Source organism: Loxodonta africana, chromosome 10 (assembly GCF_030014295.1).
Source record: "Loxodonta africana isolate mLoxAfr1 chromosome 10, mLoxAfr1.hap2, whole genome shotgun sequence".
In the NCBI taxonomy this organism is placed as follows: Eukaryota; Metazoa; Chordata; class Mammalia; order Proboscidea; family Elephantidae; genus Loxodonta; species Loxodonta africana.
In genome coordinates, this window is record NC_087351.1 from 35,375,636 (window position 1) to 35,394,407 (window position 18,772).

The following is an 18,772-nucleotide window of genomic DNA, read 5'->3' on the forward strand; positions in this document are numbered from 1 at the left end:
TAGTGTCTTGTAACTGGTTGTATTTTCTCTAAATGATATTTAATGACTGTGATATGTAGAATGGCCCCCCAAAGATATCCATGCCCTAATCCCTAGAACCTGAGAATATGTTATGCAACATGGCAAAAGGGACCTTGCAGATGTAAAGTTTCATTTCCATTTCTATCAAGTGGATTCTGACTCATAGCAACCCTATAGGACAGGGTAGAACTGCCCCATAGGGTTTTTGAGGCTGTAATCTTTACAAAAGCAGACTGCCACATCTTCCTCCCGAAGAGCAGCTGGTGGGTTCAAACTACCAACCTTTTAGTAAGCAGCTGAGCACTTTAACCACTGTGCCACCAGGGCTCCTTATTAAAGTTAAACCAAAAAAAAAAAAAAAAAACCAAACCCAGTGCCGTTGAGTCGATTCCGACTCATAGCGACCCTATAGGACAGAGTAGAACTGCCCCATAGAGTTTCCAAGGAGCGTCTGGAGGATTTGAACTGCCGACCCTTTGGTTAGCAGCCGTAGCACTTAACCACTACACCACCAGGGTTTCCTTATTAAAGTTAAAAAAAAAAAACCAGTGCCGTCGAGTTAGGACATCCTGGATTGGAGTCCTTGGATGGTGTAAAGCGTTGACTCTCCACGGCTGCCAACTGAAAGGTTGGAGGTCCACATTCACCCAAAGTATCTGGGAAGAAAGGCCTGGCAATCTACTTTGGAAAAGTCATCCATTGCAAACCCTACAGAGCACAGTTCCACTCTGACACACACGGGGTCACCATGAGTCGGAGTCAACTCGATGGCACTTTTTTTTTCTTAATCTGGATTATCTCAATCTAATCACATGAGCCCATAAAAGCAGAGAGCTTTCTTCTCTGGAATCACAGAGATGTGGCAGAAGGGTAGGTCAGAGAGATTCAAGTGTGAGAAGGACTTGATCCACCATTGTTGGCTTGAAGATGGAGTGGGTCAAGGACCCTAGTCCTACACCACAAGGAACTGAATTGTGCCAACAACCTGACTGAGCTTGGAAGTGGATTCTTCCCCTCCAGTAAGGAACACAGCTCTGCCTACACCTTGCTTTTGACTTTGGGAAGCCCTGAGCAGAGAATTCAGCCATGCCCTGCTGCACTCTGACCTGAGGAAACTATGAGATAATAAATAGGTGTTGTTTAAGCCACTAATTTTGTGGTAATTTGTTACATAGCAATAGAAAACTAATACAATGACTTTCTTGTCATTATTTACAAATTGATCTGGTCCATTTTCATTTAAAAAAACTTCTACTTTGCCTACCCCAATATTTAATATCGCCTTCTTCCTTATTATAAAACTGACTTTCAGCTGGGTATGGCTGCCTGGAATAAAGACCATTTCCTAGCCCCCCTCCTTGGCTTGGTGTAGCCATGTGACTAAATTCTAGTCAATGAGATGCAATCAGAAATGTTGGGTGCACCTTTCAGAAACCTTCATTAAAGGAAAGGGATGTGCCTTTCTTTCTTCTTGGTGGCTGTGAGGCTGATGTAAAGGCTAAAACTCAAAGAGCCATCTTGGGTCATGAGGTGGCATGCTAAGAATGGTAGAACAGCAAGAAGGGAAACTGGTCTTTGATGCTCATCAAGACGAGCTCAGTCCTTCTGTCCATGGAATTTCCTGCTATACAGCCATACCATTGAGGGGTCCAAAGGCCCTTCTCTGGCCAGCCCCTGGACGTGAAGCCCCGCTGTGATCTGCTGCACCGTCCTCGTCACTTGCCCCCAGAAAACGCTTTGGCTCTGAGTCCATCAGCCATCAGGAGGTGGCTTCCAGGCCTTGCAGTGTGATGTGTGTGGGATTTGGTCTGTGGTAGAGTCACCCAGCCCCTGCCCCAGGACTCCTGCCCACTCCCCCATTCCAGAGACCTCCTTTGCCTTTCCCGAGTGCTTCCCTGCCCTTTGGAGGCTCAGATGCTGTCTCCACCCTTAGCCCTCCCTGAATCTCTATTGCTGTCTGCAGCCAACATGGGGTCCACTGGGTCCCTCACTCCACACAGGAGTGTAAGCTGGTCTGCCATCCCATTACTGAACTCTTTATTTACAGTTTTTTCCTATGAGAGAGAAATAATATGCTCTCTTGTTTAAGCCATTATTATTTGGGATTTTTACTGTTTCAGCCAAACCAAATCTAATCATTTTACCTTTTTAAAATCTCATTATAATTACTTGAGTAAATATATAGGCTTCATTTCCTAGGAGCTGTGGGATCAAGTCTGAGCAGTGAGCAGTTCTCTTCTGGACGTTTGACTAATTCATCATCTTGTAACACACTGTAGGACTCTTTTTTTCTGATGATAACATATGATCAAATTGTGTTGACCAGTTCCTTTCATTCTTGGTACAGTTCTAATTTTTTTCTGGAATTATTTGGCTTATTCACTATTCTCTGTATCTGTTGTTATTGTGACACCGTAGAATTGCCCCATAGGGTTTCCTAGGCTGTAATCTTTACTGCGGCAGATTGCCAGGTCTTTTCTCCTGAGGAGCAGCTGGTGGGTTCAAACTGCTGACCTTTTGGTTAGCAGTTGAGTGCTTAACTCTTGTGCTACCAGTGATCCTTTCTTTGTATCTGTCTTTGCCTATTTATACAAATAAAGAAAAATAAATGTGCTTTATGACTAGACAAAATATCCACTATATTTACCCTCTTCTACTTTTCGAAGTTCATTGAAAAACATCCTATTATAGTCATTCTTCTTCAGTTTTATTATATCTTTTTGCACACTTCATGGCGTAGTCTTCCTTTTTGAATATCATTATGGGTTCATAGATTTTAAAAATTTACCTTGTTCCAATTAATGATATTATTTTCGTTTGATGATGAAATTGTCACAACACGGCAAGTGGGAGCCTCATTAAGTTGCTTCCTTTGTCTTTTCAGCTCTACTCTATACATTTAAAAAATTATCCTTGCTTTCTGTTATCAACAACATGTCCCAGGCCTGTAGTTATCTAAGGCATGGAACTATAGTCCAAAGAACTCTAGGTCCTTTTCAAAGTGAATGGTATTTTAGATCAAAATCCAGGTGTTAAGGCTGTGTATCAGATTGTCTCTGATGCTTCTAAGTTACACGAGTGACAAAGTTTCAAAAAAAAATTTCTTTTTAAAACCACAAATTCACACTAGTATTTCCTATTTAGCTCAATTTTACTAAATCCTTTTTTATTTGACTCAAGTATACAGTTTTACATTTATTTTGTCTACAGCATACTTGCTTATGTTATTTAACCCTGATAAAAACTGTAACAGCATCCCCTCTCTTCAGTGTCTCACCGATCCTCATTCTCTGGTCACTTTATTGATAGCTTCATCCATGCTGGGCCAATGGGACGGTGGAGTGAGGAAAAGAGAGAGCGTTGAAGGTATTGGTAGGAGAGTGGTTAGAGGGATGGGTCATGGAATGGAAGGAAGTTTAAGAAGGAGGGTAAGACAACACAGATCAGGAAAAAGAAGAGAGTCATGGGAGAGACTGGAACAGGTACAGCGAAGGTAATTGAAGGAGATGGCAGTCAGAGTGTATAGGGACAAAGTTCAGACTGCAGGGGTGGAGCTGTTCCAGGAGGTGGCCAAGAGAAAGGATACCCTCCACCCTCACCTCCAGCTGCCCAAGGTGACTCTGTGCACACGCACTCAGCTCCACTCATGAACAATGCCAGAGCAAACACACACATCCCATATCTCGGGTGGGGAGGTGAAGGCCAGAGTTCACCTGGGACCTGGCACCATGGATTTCTGGGCTCCCTCCCTGCCAGCTGTCCGTGCACACGCAGAACATGTACCAAGTTCGGGGGAGGTGTATTCCCCCTTCCTGCCCCACCAGCCACAGCCTCTGAGCTGCTCTGTGGCCCTCCCCACAGTGCTGCTCACAGCTGAGCCTCCTGCTCTCGTCCATACAGTGCTGGCTCAGCTCCTGACTGTGTCGGTCGAGATCCGGGATGCTGGCACTTCTCACAGGAAGGAGCCTGCAGGGTATGCTGAGGCTAGTCCATCTGTCCCCTGTGGGGGCCTGCCAGGGTCACCTGTGCCACCTGTCTCCAAACAGCACTGAGCAAGAAGCTGAGTAGGGGAAGCAGGAGGAACAGAGACAGCAAAGTAATGCAGGCCACCCTCACTACCAAACCCTGCCCAGATCCTGGGGCTGCAGGCATGAAGAGATGCAGGGGGGAGGCTGGGAAGGCAGATGAGAGGGCGGAGTGAGAGGGGGCAGGCCCGGAGATGCCACAGCTCTACACTTTTCTCCTCTTAGTCTTGAGTGTTTGGCACAGGGTCCCATGCAAGGAGGTGGGATACAGGCAGCCAGAGGGAACCTCTCCCCTGTCCCAAAGATGCTGTTTCTGGGGGCAGGAGAGGGCAGAGGGCAGAGGGCAGCAGCCAGGGGCTAAATTCCTGCCCTTGAAAGGCCTGGGTCCTCAGAGCGGGAAGATGAGGAAGCCAGAGAAGCTTGAGTACTTCCAGCCCCCCAGCAGGTTCCCCCGACGCAGGCGCAGGGACACCCGGTCCCCGGGGTCTAGGGGCAGCAGCACAGAGCTGGTGGCTGCCTCTCGGGTCACATCAGGGTCATTGGCGAAGGCTGAGATGACAGGCCATGTGTTCAGCATCAGGCTCACCTGGGGAGGGGAGCCTGGTTAGCACCCCTCCTTCAGCCCTAGGTTCCCCTTATCTCAGGACCCCCAGCCCCAGTGAGTGAGTCTGTGGAATTCTGGAAACCCCGGGGGTGGCCACCTTTTGAGCTGCATGTTTCCCACACTCTGCCAGGTTGGACCTTTCCTACTTTCCTCCCTCCCCCTAGCCCTCCAGGACACAGGTCAGTGGAGGGTCTGCCCAGTGGACAGTCCAGCTCCACTTACCTACCCCCCGACCCCACTCCTGAGCTAGGATGGGGCCCAGCGCTCAGGTCACCTGGACAGTTTGTCGGTTGTACACCTTCACCACGTGGAAGCGGAAGCTGTAGACACCCCGGACAGGGGCCACGAAGGAGCCCGAGGCCCGGTCAAAGCCACCACCCTCATTCACCAGGACCTGGGGAAGGCAGAGCCTGCTGAGTGGGACTAGAGGATGTCTGAGGCTCAGGGATACCCCTGGATTGGGGGAAGGGGCAATGAGTAAGGAAAAGAAGGAGGGTGTCAAGTAGGAGCAAACAGTGGGAATGTATAGATTCTAAAGAAATGGTGGGAAGAGTCAAGGAGGGTGGATGAGTGAGTGTAGGCAAGGGAAATAGCGGGGCAGGTGGTTGTGTTAGGGGAGATGTAGAAGGCTGTTTTCTTAAAGTTTGAGGGGCAGTAAAGTAGGCTCGGACAGTTATTCCAGGTCCTGGCAGAGTCCTTCCAGAGGGTGGGAGGGAGTTACCTGGTCAAAGTAGATGGCTCCACTGGTCCCATTGCCTGTCTCTCCTGATGGCTCATGGTGGTGGCTTCGGACTGCAGCAAATGCCACTCGTCCCGGGAGGGCCTCTCCAAGGGCTGCTCCTCCAGGCCCCCCTGCAGTGGCTCGGCCAGGCTCACAGACCACCAGGCACTCCCCCTCCAGCAGCACTGGTTCTGCCCCCTCCTGGGCCCACCCAGCCCCCAGGGCCAGAAGCATCAGGGCCAAGGGCAGCCTGGGGCTGGGTGGGGAACCTGGTAGCCAGCCACGCTTTGTCCCCAGCATGACTGAGTGGCTCTGCGACTCACCAGTCCCCCTGTCCTCTGCCCCCTCACTCTTGATCCTTTCTGTTTCCCCTCCTCTTCTGCAGGCTCTCACCACCCCTCACCCTATTCCTCAGCCCTCTCTCTGGTTTCACTGTCATCTGGCCTCGGCACCTCCCTCTCCATACCTTTCTGTGCCCCAAGAGTCTGTCCTGCCTCTCACTCAGTTACTCCTGCTGTCACCGCAGTTCCCTCCCCCTTGGCAGAGCATAAAATGACAGCAGTTGGGCCCTGGGAGGGAGAGGAGGGATGAAGCTGCCGGACAGGAGAGCCACAGCGGGAACCCCAGGGCAGCCCTTTCTGATGGCAACAAAAGCTGGAACTGGGGCAATAAAGAGCATGGGTGTTTGAGCATGGGCGTCGTGTATGTAAGTGTGTGTGCATGTTTGAATATGTGAGTGTATGAAAGTACGTATTTGTGTGTGAGAATGTGTGTGAATGTGAGCTGTAAAAATGTGTGTGTACATATGAGAGAATGTGTGTGAATGTTGAGAGTGTGCATATGAGTGTGTGTGTGGCCACAGCTCCACGGTCCCTTCCTCCTCTTTTTCAAAATCGCTCACAAGTCGACAGCCCTTCTCCGTGGCATTTTTTCCATTTGTTGGAAGAAAAGCCTGCCCTTGTCTTTTTCCCACAATTATTTTGGTGGATAGTGCTTAGGCCAAGAGTGTCACCAACTGGTGACCTTGGGCTGGTCACTTTCCCTCCTTGCATAATCTCATCCGAACGGTCTGGATTAGATGAACTTTAAGGTTCTCTTCACCCCCAACTTTCAATGAGTGGTTCCTCTTTAGCGAGAAACAGCTGCGCAGAAGGAGCAAGAACCCAGAGGAGCCAAGAGAGCCGACGTGGAGGTGGGGAGAGCCATTGAGTGGGCTGGGCCTCGCCGCCAGCCTGCCAAGGAAGGCGGAGCGAGGAGGGCTCGGTCGCTGCCGGAGGGGGAGCCCGCCGCGGGGTGCCTCCTCCCGCCGGGCAGCGAGCCCCTGGTCGCGCAGGCCCAGCCCCCAGGCGGAGCCAGGCTGACCCCGCCCAAGGCCAGGAAGTGACTCAAAAAAACATTTTGCGATGTGGGGACGAGAGGGCCCGGCTGGGTGAAGAGTCCGGGAAGGCCTGCCCAAATCGGGTCCCCCTGCCTGCCCTTCTTCCCTGGGCGAAGCTGGGGGTCCGGGGCACCGAGAGGCGCCTGCGGGACAAGGATGGAGCGGGCAGCCGCGACGGGTAGGCGCCCCTCCCTCTCTGCGGAGGCGCAGGGACCCCGAGGCCCAATTCTGAGTGCGACAGCTCCTGGGGCTGCCCAGGCGACCGCGCGGGGGCGGCGGCCTTGGGCGGAGCACGTCGTGGTCCCTTGGCCCGGGGTGGGGAACGTGGCGTGACGCGCGGGGGAGGCGGGCCGCTGGGGGAGGGTGGGAGTGGCTAAGACCTTGGAAATGCAGACAGGGACCCCGGAGGACAGCCCAGTTCAAGTCCCGGTGAGGAGTCGTCTTTAAGGAGCTGTTTGGGACTGGGAGATTGCAGAGTTCCCCAAGGAGAGGTTCCCTCAGGAGTCTTTCGTCACTTGTCCACTCTTTCTGGCTTCCAGGCCAAGCTGGAGTCCCCCACCCTTCCAGCTCAGGGCTGTGGCCATCATTTCCAAAAGGCCAGATGCCCATCCCAGAGAGACAGCCTAGTTTATCCATGACTCCCTTTCCAGAAAGAAATCCTCTGTCCAGGTAACCTGGCTTTCCTTCCCTACGTCCATGATGGATTCAGATGCCTGTCACACCCTGGGATTGCTTACCAGAACTAGTAACTATGTGCAGCGCCTGTTGATAGCTGGTGTAGGCCAAGAGACCAAGATTTCTTTGGGTTGACGGGACAGGAGGTTCTGAGTTCCCTTCTCACCTCCCAGGGCTGAGTGAAGCAACCATGCCTACTTGGGGGACCGGCTGCCTGTCACCTGACCGCTTTGCGGTGTGTGCTGAGGCGGAGGACAAGGTGCGGGAGCAGCAGCCCAACGTGGAGCGCATCTTCAGCGTAGGAATGAGCATCCTTCCCAAGGACTGTCCCGAGAACCCCCACATCTGGCTGCAGCTTGAGGGCCCCAAGGAGAACGCCAGCAGAGCCAAGGTAAACGCCCCTTTCCGGATTCTTCCGGGGGAACTATGACTCCCTCCTTGAGGGGGCAGAGGAGTGGCTTGGGGAGGTACTTGACTCCTGGGTTGTATCACTGGCAACCTCAGTGCCCCTGAGCTTTGAGGAACTTCCCAATTCTCTATTTGCCTGTAGTTTTGGTTTCATTTCTGCCGGGAGGCCAGCCTAGTTCTGGGTGGCTCTGCCAGGACTTAGGGGCAGATGATTCAGTTCAAAGCAGGTTGTGCTACTTGGGAAGAGTAAAGATAGTCTGACGGAGCAAGCAGGCTCCACCAAGGAATTTGCTATGGGGTGAGTGGTGGTTGTGTGAGGAGTGGTATGAGACTCACAATGACCCCATGTGTTGGGGTAGAACTGCCTCTTAGGGCTTTCTTGGCTGTAATCTTTATGGAAGCACATCACCAGATCTTTTTCCTGAGGAGCCACTGGGTGGGTTCAAACCACCAACTTTTCAGTTAGCAAAGCAAGTGAGCGCTTGACCCTTGGTGCCACTGAGGCTGGGCTAAATTGCTTCCTTTGGAGTCAGGCAGGCTGGAGTTCCAGTATTGGCCCTACCACCTAATAACCTTGTGACCTCAGTTTCCTTATCTATGTATAAAATGGGAATAAAAGCAGTATCCACCTCATTGGGCTTATTGTGAATGAGATGAAGCATGTAAAGCATATAAAACATGAGTTCAGTAAAAGTTAGCAATGATGATCATTGTTAGGAAAATATACAACACACACACACATAAATATTGAAGGAGCTAGCCTCGTAGCCAATTAATGAAATAACAAATTGAGTCAAGTCCTAGGTGGACAGCCACAGGCTGTCAGCTAAAAAGGGAAAGAACTGAGATTCTTTACACCTTTTCTTTTCAACCCCCACCTTTGTCAGGAGCTCTGCACTGGCATCCTGGAGCTCAGGGGTGAGCTATGAGGCAGATGGGGCGACAGGGCCACTTAGGATTCCAGCAGTTTCCTTTTTTCCACCTCCTTCCCCCACCCCCCAGGAGTACCTGAAGGGTCTCTGCAGCCCAGAACTGCAGGGTGAGATCCACTATCCGCCTAAACTGCACTGCATCTTCCTCGGAGCCCAGGGCTTCTTCCTTGACTGCTTGGCCTGGAGCACAACAGCCCACCTGGTTCCCCGGGCGCCTGGCTCACTGATGATCAGTGGCCTGACTGAGGCCTTCGTCATGGCTCAGAGCCACGTGGAGGAACTGGTGGAGCGGCTGAGCTGGAACCTGCAGCCAAGGCCATCCGCTGGAACTTCACAGTTTGCTGGTGTCCTGAGAGACTTCTCTGCCCTGCTGCAGCCCTGGGGGGATACCCACAAAGAGGCCCTACTGCAGCTGCCTCCAGCTGTCCAAGAGGAACTGCTGAGTCTGGTGCAGGAGGCATCCAGGGGACAGGGGCCACAAGCATGCTCTTCCTGGGAGGGGAGAAGCCCAGGCCTGCTGGGTGCTCAGCTCTTGGAAGTCAGTGATCCCCTAAGTGAAGGCAGGGAGTCCCAGGATACTGGATCTGTGGGGCGGGGAGAGTCAAGGGGAGACAGACAAGGTAGTTCCAGGGAGATGGATTTGGGGTGGAAGGAGCTACCTGGGGAAGAGGCCTGGGAGAGAGATGTGGCCTTGGGGTCACAGTCAGGGGGAAGAGAGGTAGGGATATCAGGGCCCTTGAAGGGGAAGGCTATGGGGAAGGAGGGGCTGCCTCAGGAGAGAGGAGGGTTCTGTGCCCAGGGTGAGCCTCCTGGGGCTCATGGCCCCTCTCAGAGAGCAAGTCAGCCCCGGGGAGCCTCCCTCCTCCAGCGGCTCCACAATGGGCAAGCCTCACCTCCAAGAGTGCCTAGCCCTCCACCTGCACCTGAACCCCCATGGCACTGTGGAGACCGGGGAGACAGGGGAGACAAGGGAGACAAGCAGCAGATTGTGACTCGAGGTCGGGGGTCTCCCTGGAAACGGGGCACCCGGGGCAGCAACTTGGTGACTGGCACGCAGCGTTTCCAGGAGGCCCTACAGGACCCTTTCACTCTGTGCCTTGCCAATGTGCCTGGCCAGCCAGACCTCCGCCATATTGTCATTGACGGCAGCAACGTGGCCATGGTGTGAGTACCTTGTGGGGCAAAGAGCATGAGGGAGGGGGGATGAGACAGGCATCTACCCACCTTGGGGACATGTGCTGAGGGACTGGCATTCCACCAGGCTCTGGGCCCCCAGAGTGGTGACTTCTTCCCATTGCAGGCACGGCCTCCAGCACTACTTCTCCAGCCGAGGCATTGCCATTGCTGTGCAGTACTTCTGGGACCGCGGCCACCGGGACATAACCGTCTTTGTGCCTCAGTGGCGCTTCAGTAAGGATGCCAGGGTCAGAGGTGAGTTGGACTGGTCTCACGTGTCCAGGGATAGGCTCTGTTTCTACCTTGGGGTAACTCTTTGTGTTCCTCTCTTTTTATAGAGGGTCACTTCCTGCAAAAGCTGTATTCTCTCAGTCTGCTCTCCCTCACTCCCTCGAGGGTCATGGATGGCAAGAGGATCTCCTCCTATGATGACAGGTACTTGCTCCTCTCCCAGACTGCACTTGATATTCAGGGGAGCCCAGTGAGAAACTGAGGGAGAGAGGGAGAATCTCGGGCCCTTTGCACTGTCTCCATGCATGGGTGACAGGGAGGGGGCTAGTTATTCCTCAGTGTGTCCTTGTGACTGGATAGGTAAACCTGCTCTACAGGAGAGAATGGGTATACTGTGAGCAGCTGTTGGCCCATTCACCATTCAGTTTTTATTCATCAAACTACTTAATGATCCCTCATATTATGGTGCCTTAGAGTCTAGAAAATACATACTGGTTTAATGGAAAGGTGGAAAAGCTCGTGGCATGACTGCTGACAGATGCCTTCTTACAACCTAAATTTCTAAACACATAGAGAAATTTCCCCAACAATTTGGTAAACCTTCAAAATAATGAATAAAATGAAGAACATGATCCATGAGTAATAAGATTCTACAAAGCATAATAGAAAAATCACTGGACTTAGAATTTGAAGATCTGAATCTGAGCCCCAAGTTGCACTACTCATTGACTTTGTGGACCACTCTCTTAGTGACTTACCTCTTTGTCTCAGGGTTCTCCTCCATTCATTCACGCTCCTTGTGAATATCAAAAGAAGATAAGGTATGTGCTTGCCTAAGTCAAGGTGCTAGGCAACAGCAGAGTGATATTACCTCTTAACTGCATGAATTCAAACAAATGTGGAAGGAGGGTATCTTTATTATGCAGACGTGGAGGCTGAGGGAAGGGGCCCTGATGGTGCAGTGGTTAAGCGCTCGGCTGCTAACCAAATGGTCGATGGTTTGAACTCACCCAGCTGCTCCACAGGAGAAAGATGTGGCAGTCTGCTTCTGTGAAGATTATAGCCTTGGAAACCCTATGGGGCAGTTCTATTTTGTCCTATAAGGTCTCTGTGAGTCGGAATTAACTTGATGGCAGTGGGTTACTGAGGTTCAGGGTAAGAGTGATTGACTGTCTTGGCAAAAGCTAGTATTTGGCAAAGGAAAAATTAGAAGTCAAAACTCTGAGTAGAGTTGCCAGATATTTAAAACACACACACACACACACCCCCCCAAAGGGCACACTCCCTCCCTGGTATACATACATGGTGTGGAAAATGGACAGATTTTGAAAGTTAATAAACCAATTAAAAATTAAAAAATTAAAAGTTCTTTATTCTCTAGGATACCATTCAGTTTTAAATGAAAAACCAGTTTCTAAACCGTAGTGATTACATATTTTGCCTTTTCAAATACTTAACTTTTACCCCCTGTCTTAGTCATCTAGTGCTGCTATAACAGAAATACCACAAGGGGATGGCTTTAACAAAGAGAAATTTATTCTCTCACAGTCTGGTAGGTTAGAAGTCCGAATTCAGGGCGCCAGCTCCAGGGAAAGGCTTTCTTTCTCTGTTGGCTCTGGAGGAAGGTCCTTGTTATCAATCTTCCCCTGGTCTAGGAGCTTCTCAGTGCAGAGACCCTGGGTCCAAAGGGTGTGCTCCTCTGGTTCATTTTTGGTGGTAGGAGGTTCCCCTCTTTCTGCTCGCTTCTCTCTTATATATCTCAAAAGAAATTGACTCAAGATACAACCTAATCCTGTAGATTGGGTCCTGCCTCATTAACATAACTGCCTGTAATCCCGCATCATTAACGTCATAGAGGTTAGGATTTACAACACAGGATAATCATATCAGATCACAAAATGGAGGACAACCACACAATACTGGGAATCATTTTGGGGTGACACAGTTCAACCCGTAACGCCCCCTTAACAAGTAAGTGCCATTCTACAAAAAGGCAGTTCACTTTCTTCCAATATTATTCTGTTTTATGCCCAGATTCACAGATTATCCAAGTATGGACCATTCTTTCCACACCTGCAGTGAAAAAGAACTGAAAGTGAAGGTTGAGCCAGTTTTAACAAATTTTAAAGGTTTGCACAGTTGTGTAGGACCTGGTGGGCAGACAACATGATATGAATTTGGAATTTGGCCTGTTAACAGTGAATAAGCAGAGTGGCGCATAGCATAGGCCTCCTGTGAGGCTATTGCTGAACGAGACACAACATAACAGTAAAATATGGAAATATTGGGCATATACTTTTATATGTCATTCCCTCAATTTGTTTCCCAGACAGGAACTCAGAACTAGACATCTGTCACACCTAATCCTGAATCCCTGTCTCCTCTGTACCACACTTTCAAATATTAACTGCCCAGTTCATAACTAGGTACATGACCTGCAGAAGGAGGTGGGAATTCTGGGAACAAACCTGATTTTTGTCTTCAAAGAGTCAAAATAAACTATAGATCAAACTCTACAAGAACTCAGAGGAGCTCACTTCTGGCAGCGGTTGTGTGGGAAGGGAGGTATTTGTGTGCTTTTTGTTGGTTGAGAATGAGGTCGGATGTTCTGAATCTCTTGATTTTTTTAGTTGTTAAAAAGACCCCACCCACCAGCTCAGGAGTCCTACCCTTGCCCTAGGAAATATGAATTACTAAAGTGAGGCCCAGGCAGGGATATTTTTAAAGTTCCTGTGATGATTCTGTTCACCAGTGAGGTTTGCTAACTGCCTTCCAGATAAAGGGAATAGTTGACGAAACATGAAAGTGAGAAGGCACAGGGCATATTTGGAGAACGGTGTGCAATCTGACCATTGATTTTGCCTGGAGTTGAGGGTTGTTGTTGTTCGGTGCCGTCTAGTTGGTTCTCACTCATAGTGACGCACTGTACAGCAGAGTGAAACACTGCCCGGTCCTTTGCCATCCTCACAGTCAATGCCATGTTTGAGCCCATTGTTGCAGCCACTGTGTCAGTCCATCTCGTTGAGGGTCTTCCTCTTTTCCACTGAACCTCTACCAAGCATGATGTCCTTCTCCAGGGATTCCTGGTAACATGTCTAAAGTACTGCATCATCCTCGCTTTTAGGGAGCATTCTGGCTGTACTTCTTCCAAGACAGATTGGTTTGTTCTTCTGGCAGTCCATGGTATAGTCAATATTCTTCACGAACACGATAATTCAAATGAATCAATTCTTCTTCCATCTCTCTTATTTATTTTCCCCTTTTGCACATGCATACGAGGCAAGTGAAAATACCACGCTTGGGTCAGGCGCATCTTAGTCCTTAAAGTGACATCTTTGCTTTTCAACACCTTAAAGAGGTCTTTTGCAGCATATTTGCCCAGTGCAATACATCGTTCGATTTCTTGGCTGCTGCTTCCATGGCATTGATTGTGGATCCAAGTAAAAGGAAATCCTTGACAACTTCAATATTCTCTTCACTTATCATGATGTTGGTTATTGGTCCAGTTGTGAGGATTTTTGTTTTTGTTTCTTTTGTTTTCTTTATGTTGAGGTGTAATCCATACTCCTTTGATCTTCATTAGTAAGTGCTTCGAGTCCTCTTCACTTCCAACAAGCAAGGTTGTGTCATCTGTATATCTCAAGTTGTTAATGAGACTTCCTCCAATCCTGATGCCATGTTCTTCTTCATACACTCCAGCTTCTCAGATTATTTGCTAAACATACAGATTAAATAAATATGGTGAAAGGAAACAACTCTGATGCACACCTTTCCTGATTTTAACCATACAGTATCACCTTGTTCTGTTCAAATGACTGCCTCTTAGTCTAGGTACAGGTTTTGCCTGAGGACAATTAAGAGTTCTGGAATCCCCATTCTTTGCAATGTTATCCATAATTTGTTATGATCCACACAGTCAAATGCCTTTGCATAGTCAGTAAAACACAGGTAAACATCTTTCTGGTATTTTCCGCTTTCAGCCAAAATCCATCTGACATCAATGGTGTCCCTTCTTCGATGTCCTCTTCTGAATCCTACTTGAATTTTGTCAGTTCCCTGTCGATGTACTGCTGCAACTGTTTTTGAGCTATATTCAGCAAAATTTTACTTGCATATGATATTAATAATATTGTTCGGTAATTTCCACATTCTGTTGGATCACCTTTCTTTGGAATGGGCACAAATATGGATCTCTTCCAATCGGCTGGCCAGGTAGCTGTCCTCCAAATTTCTTGGCATAGATGAGTAGGTACTTCCAGCATTGCATCCGTTTGTTGGAACATCTCAATTGGTATTCTTGGAGCTTTGTTTTTCGACAGTGCCTTCAGTGCAGCTTGGAATTCCTCCTTCAATATCACCAGCTCTTGATCAACCTCCTCAAATGGTTCAACATCGACCACTTCTTTTTGGTACAGTTATTCTGAGTATTCCTTTCATCTTCTTTTGGTGCTTCCTGTGTTGTTCAATGGAAATCCTGGTGTCATTCAATGGAAACCCTGGTGGCATAGTGGTTAAGTGCTACGGCTGCTAACCAAAGGGTTGGAGTTCAAATCTGCCAGGCGCTCCTTGGAAACTCTATGGGGCAGTTCTTCTCTGTCCTATAGGGTTGCTATGAGTCGGAATCGACTCGACGGCACTGGGTTTGGTTTTGGTTTGGTGTCGTTCAATATTTCGCCCAAAGAATCCTTCAATATTGCAATTCAAGGCTTGAATTTTTTTGGTTCTTTCAGCTTGAGAAATGTTGATCATGTTCTTCCCTTTTGATTTTCTAATTCCAGGTCTTTGCACATTTCATTATAATACCTACTTTATCTTCTCGAGCTGCTCTTTGAAATCTTCATCATTTTTTACTTCATCATTTCTTCCATTTCCTTTAGCTACTCTGTGTTCAAGATCAAGTTTCACAGTCTCTTCTGACATCCACTTTGGTCTTGAGGGTACATTAGGTAATATTGGCAGAGAAGGCTGTAAAGATGGCTTGGAGCTGGGTCCCGGAGGGCCTTGGCCGCCAGGCTTGGGCACGTGGACTTTATTTGGTAGATAAAGGGCAACTGTAGGAGAGTTTTGTGTTGGGGAAGAGCATGTTCTTTTGGTGAAGGGCTGAATAGCCTGGAAGGTGGCTGAAGGTAGGGGACCCATTTGGAGAACCTTGCAATATCCCCATTGAAATAATCTAATGAATAGGGTGATAATGGTGGAACTGGAAAGAAAGGGGTAGAGGTAAAAGGCTTTTCAAACAAAGAACATATTGGATTTGTGACTGACTGGTGGGGAAGAGCAGAAGGTGACAGAGCCAGATCTTACTTTTATTACAGAGGCATAGTGTTGGTGAGGGATTGTAGTGAGTGGAGGGGATGTTATTGGGGAGACCAGCTTGGATTCATCTTTGTTTTATTTCTAACCCATGGCACCTATAGCCAGTCAGTCACCTGGTGGCTGGGTTATGGTGAGGTGAGGGCTAGATATCATCACCAGAAGTAGGTCGTGGGAGTCCATAATACTCTCTGGGGTTGGAGCCTTGGAGAATCCAAGAATGGCTACCCTGGTTTTTGAGACAGGTTCATGGTAAAGTTGGCTGAGGAGACGGATGGGATCATTGTCTCCAATGACCAGTTCCGGGACCTGGCAGAGGAGTCTGAGAAATGGATGGCAATCATCAGAGAGCGGTAAGGGAGCCCTCCCTGAGATAGGGCAGGGACTCATCTTTCTCTAAAACCAGCTCTGCTCTAGCCTCTGGGTGGGGACTATGGGAAGGGGTTGAAGTTGCTTTCAAGGATGGTAGCCAGCAGTTTCTGGTGGTATTGGTCTCAGCTGCCTGGGAGGTGGGCAAGGGCTCCCTCTGTGACTCTGCATTCTCTGTCCCCATCCAGCCTGTTGCCCTTCACCTTTGTGGGAAACCTCTTCATGGTCCCTGATGACCCGCTGGGGCGAAATGGCCCTACCCTGGATGAGTTCCTGAAGAAGCCAGTCAGGTAATGCCCCAGGTTCTCTTGCAGAGACCTTCCCAGCCTGACCTTCTCTGCAGGGAAGCCTTGTAGGCCTGGGGGCTTGGGTGTGACCTCGATTTGGGCCAGCTTAATTATGTTCTAGTTTGAATTGCCTTGGGCTTGGTGTGGGGAAACCCTGGTGGTGTAGTGGTTAAGTGCTACAGCTGCTAACCAAAAGGTCGGCAGTTCAGATCCACCAGGTGCTCCCTGGAAACTCAATGGGGCCATTCTACTCTGTCCTATAGGGTCGCTAGGAGTCAGAATCAACTAGATGGCAATGGGTTTTTGGTTTTGGCTGGGTTTGGTGGGGAATCCTTAGAACCTCCTGGTTGGGAGGGGAGATCCTGTTTCCCCTAACCAGTGCTTTTGACAGTTATTTGTAACATGGCTGCTTTTACTTCTGCCCTCTGCTGGACCCTTAAGTGATTAATTTACTAGACTAGATCTAGATTATAATGGTAAAGCTCACCTTCCTGGTTCCAGAGGAACTGTCTACCCTTAGAGGTGGGTTGATACTGCCACTTAGTGGACATCTTGGAGAACTTCAGGACTCTACCCCACAACCAAAAACCTTGTGCCTTAGAGTCTATTCTGACTCATAGCGACACTATAGGACAGAGTAGAGCCACCCCATAGGTTTTCCAAGGCTGTAATCTTTATGGAAAGGAGCCCTGGTGGCGCAATGGTTAAGCGCTAGCCTGCTAACTGAAAGGTTGATGGTTCGAACCCCCCAGTTGCTCCACAGGAGAAAGATGAGTCGACCCAATGGCAATGGGTTAAAAAAAAAAAAAAATCTTTACAGACACAGACTGCCACATCTTTCTCCCATGGAGCAGCTGATGGGTTCAAACTGCTGACCTTTCAGTTAGCAGCCAAGTGCTTAACCACTGCGCCACCAGGGCTCCTTGAGCCAGGAATAAAAAAAAATAGGCAGGCCAATTAACGGGGGGGAGCAGGGAGGCCCACTGTGCTTTTATTTCCTTCCTGGACATTCATCAGCTTTTCACGTTTTCTCTGCTTCTTCCCAGGACACAGGGGTCTTCTGAGGCTCAGCATCCTTCCAGGGGCATCACAAAACACAATCATCAGCAGCAGGGGAGAGAAGAGGAAAAAGGCAGCAGTGGCATTCGGAAGACCCGTGAGACAGAGCGGCTCCGGCGCCAGCTGCTGGAGGTGTTTTGGGGCCAGGATCACAAGGTGGACTTTATCCTGCAGCGGGAGCCATACTGCCGGGACATCAATCAACTCTCTGAGGCCCTGCTCAGTCTCAATTTCTGAGCCTCACCTGCCTGAGTGGCTGCCACCCATCAGCTCCAGTCCCACCCAGCTCGGTCCCTTCTGTGAGAGTCTCTCTGCTGCTCAGAGCCTGACCCAGACTCACCCTAAGTTGGTACTTTGGGTTGGGGAAGCACTAAGGAAGAGCGTTCAAGAGTTGGGAATGCTTTTGCCTGGGTCACTTTGGAGATAGGTCCATAAAGTGACCTGATGTCATTTGGAGTCAGGACCTCAACCAGCTCTCAAGAGGTTCTGCTCAGCCTTGACTTCTCAACTTTGCCTTAGCACACGGTTTCTGTAGGGAGTGGGGGCTGCTGGAAAGGCTAAATCGTAGAGACTGGGACTACCAGCTCTACCTTTAAGCCGAGTCAGGGTGGGAAACAAAGAACGGTGACAAGGAAACTAAGCCTTTCCTTCCCCTGGCTGTTGCTCTGGGTGGTCAGAGGACAGGTGCTGTCCAGGCCTGGTTAGGCTTCTGAGATCACTGGCAGAAATGCTGGGCCCTGGAAAGGCTGTAGTGTTAGGTGGGCTTGTCGCAGTGGGAGAGCCAGAAGCTGGTGAAGGCAAGGAGAGACTTGGCTTCTGGTCTTAGCTATGCCTGTCTGGGATCAGATCGAGCTGCTTGGCCTTTATTTCTACCTGTAAATTAGGGGTAGAAATACCCATTGGGAGGAGCAATGAGAACATACTGGAAAGCTCTTTGGAAGAAAGGTACTTTGACCGTCTCAGGTGTATCTGACTGCGCATGTTTCTTAACCAAGACCTAACTTTCAGAGAGCTGTGGGTCGTCTGTCCCCTGGGCATCCACCTGTGCCCTGGCTTTTAACAGAGTTCTCAGTATAACGTGCCCTATAATGGCTGCGTCCCTTTTGGGCAACCTCAAAATCCACACTTACAAAATAGTTAAATTAGGGGGTGACTTTTTACATTACCAAAATACTCTCAGGGTTCTTTTAAATGGCAGCTCTCCCATTGCAATCAAGTGTTTACAGATTAACGAATGTGTCAGAAAGTCCCCTGTTAGATGCACTTGCTGAAATGCTGGGAGCAATCACAAATCCAACGAAGACATGCTCTACAGTGACGATGTGATTTGACCCTAACATTTTCTCTACATAATACATATATTTCATAAAGTGAGGCACACTTCTGTTGTGTGTATGTGTGTGTATGGGGATGGGAGGGTTTATAGAGGTTGTATCTCAATGAACTGATTATCTGGAAAATGAAAACCAAAGAATCAAGAGTTGGAAGGTATCTGACTGGCCACTAGATCAACTCTGTCACATCAGGACATTCTCTCTCCACCCTGATTCCTGGAGGGCACCATCCTGTATCT

General features: G+C 49.2%; 2 protein-coding genes across 5 annotated transcripts; one reads left to right on the forward strand and one right to left on the reverse strand.

Annotated features, from left to right (window-relative positions):
- Positions 1-400: 400 nt before the first annotated feature.
- CBLN3 (cerebellin 3 precursor) lies at positions 401-6,783 on the reverse strand. Its single transcript, XM_003420969.3, has 3 exons — positions 5,372-6,783; positions 4,925-5,044; positions 401-4,632 (listed from the first exon to the last, which is right to left on the reverse strand). Exons 1-3 carry the CDS (start codon positions 5,669-5,671, stop codon positions 4,435-4,437), a joined length of 618 nt encoding a protein of 205 aa, XP_003421017.1. The 5' UTR covers positions 5,672-6,783; the 3' UTR covers positions 401-4,434.
- KHNYN (KH and NYN domain containing) lies at positions 6,759-18,583 on the forward strand. 4 transcript variants are annotated; one of them, XM_003420970.4, is made up of 8 exons: positions 6,761-6,927; positions 7,598-7,815; positions 8,835-9,928; positions 10,065-10,195; positions 10,279-10,375; positions 15,730-15,837; positions 16,042-16,143; positions 17,187-18,583. In XM_003420970.4, exons 1-8 carry the CDS (start codon positions 6,906-6,908, stop codon positions 17,434-17,436), a joined length of 2,022 nt encoding a protein of 673 aa, XP_003421018.2. In that variant the 5' UTR covers positions 6,761-6,905; the 3' UTR covers positions 17,437-18,583. The 4 variants fall into 4 exon arrangements, with proteins under 4 accessions (XP_064148423.1, XP_064148422.1, XP_003421018.2 ...); XM_064292354.1 differs by having other exon boundaries at positions 6,765-6,927; positions 10,026-10,195; XM_064292353.1 differs by lacking the exons at positions 16,042-16,143; positions 17,187-18,583 and adding an exon at positions 10,943-10,992 and having other exon boundaries at positions 6,759-6,927; positions 10,026-10,195; positions 15,730-15,838.
- Positions 18,584-18,772: the final 189 nt, after the last annotated feature.

What these genes read in the sequence shown, in the direction of transcription:
- CBLN3 (XM_003420969.3), bottom strand. Translation starts at nt 5,671, where the DNA reads ATGCTGGGGACAAAGCGTGGCTGGCTACCAGGTTCCCCACCCAGCCCC. An exon ending in GAGCCATCTACTTTGACCAG is followed by an intron (nt 5,045 to 5,371) that starts GTAACTCCCTCC and finishes TGCCTTCCCCAG; the next exon opens with GTCCTGGTGAATGAGGGTGG. An exon ending in ACAACCGACAAACTGTCCAG is followed by an intron (nt 4,633 to 4,924) that starts GTGACCTGAGCG and finishes TCCCCTCCCCAG; the next exon opens with GTGAGCCTGATGCTGAACAC.
- KHNYN (XM_064292354.1), top strand. Translation starts at nt 6,906, where the DNA reads ATGGAGCGGGCAGCCGCGACGG. An exon ending in GGAGCGGGCAGCCGCGACGG is followed by an intron (nt 6,928 to 7,597) that starts GTAGGCGCCCCT and finishes CTCACCTCCCAG; the next exon opens with GGCTGAGTGAAGCAACCATG. An exon ending in ATGGCAATCATCAGAGAGCG is followed by an intron (nt 15,838 to 16,041) that starts GTAAGGGAGCCC and finishes GTCCCCATCCAG; the next exon opens with CCTGTTGCCCTTCACCTTTG.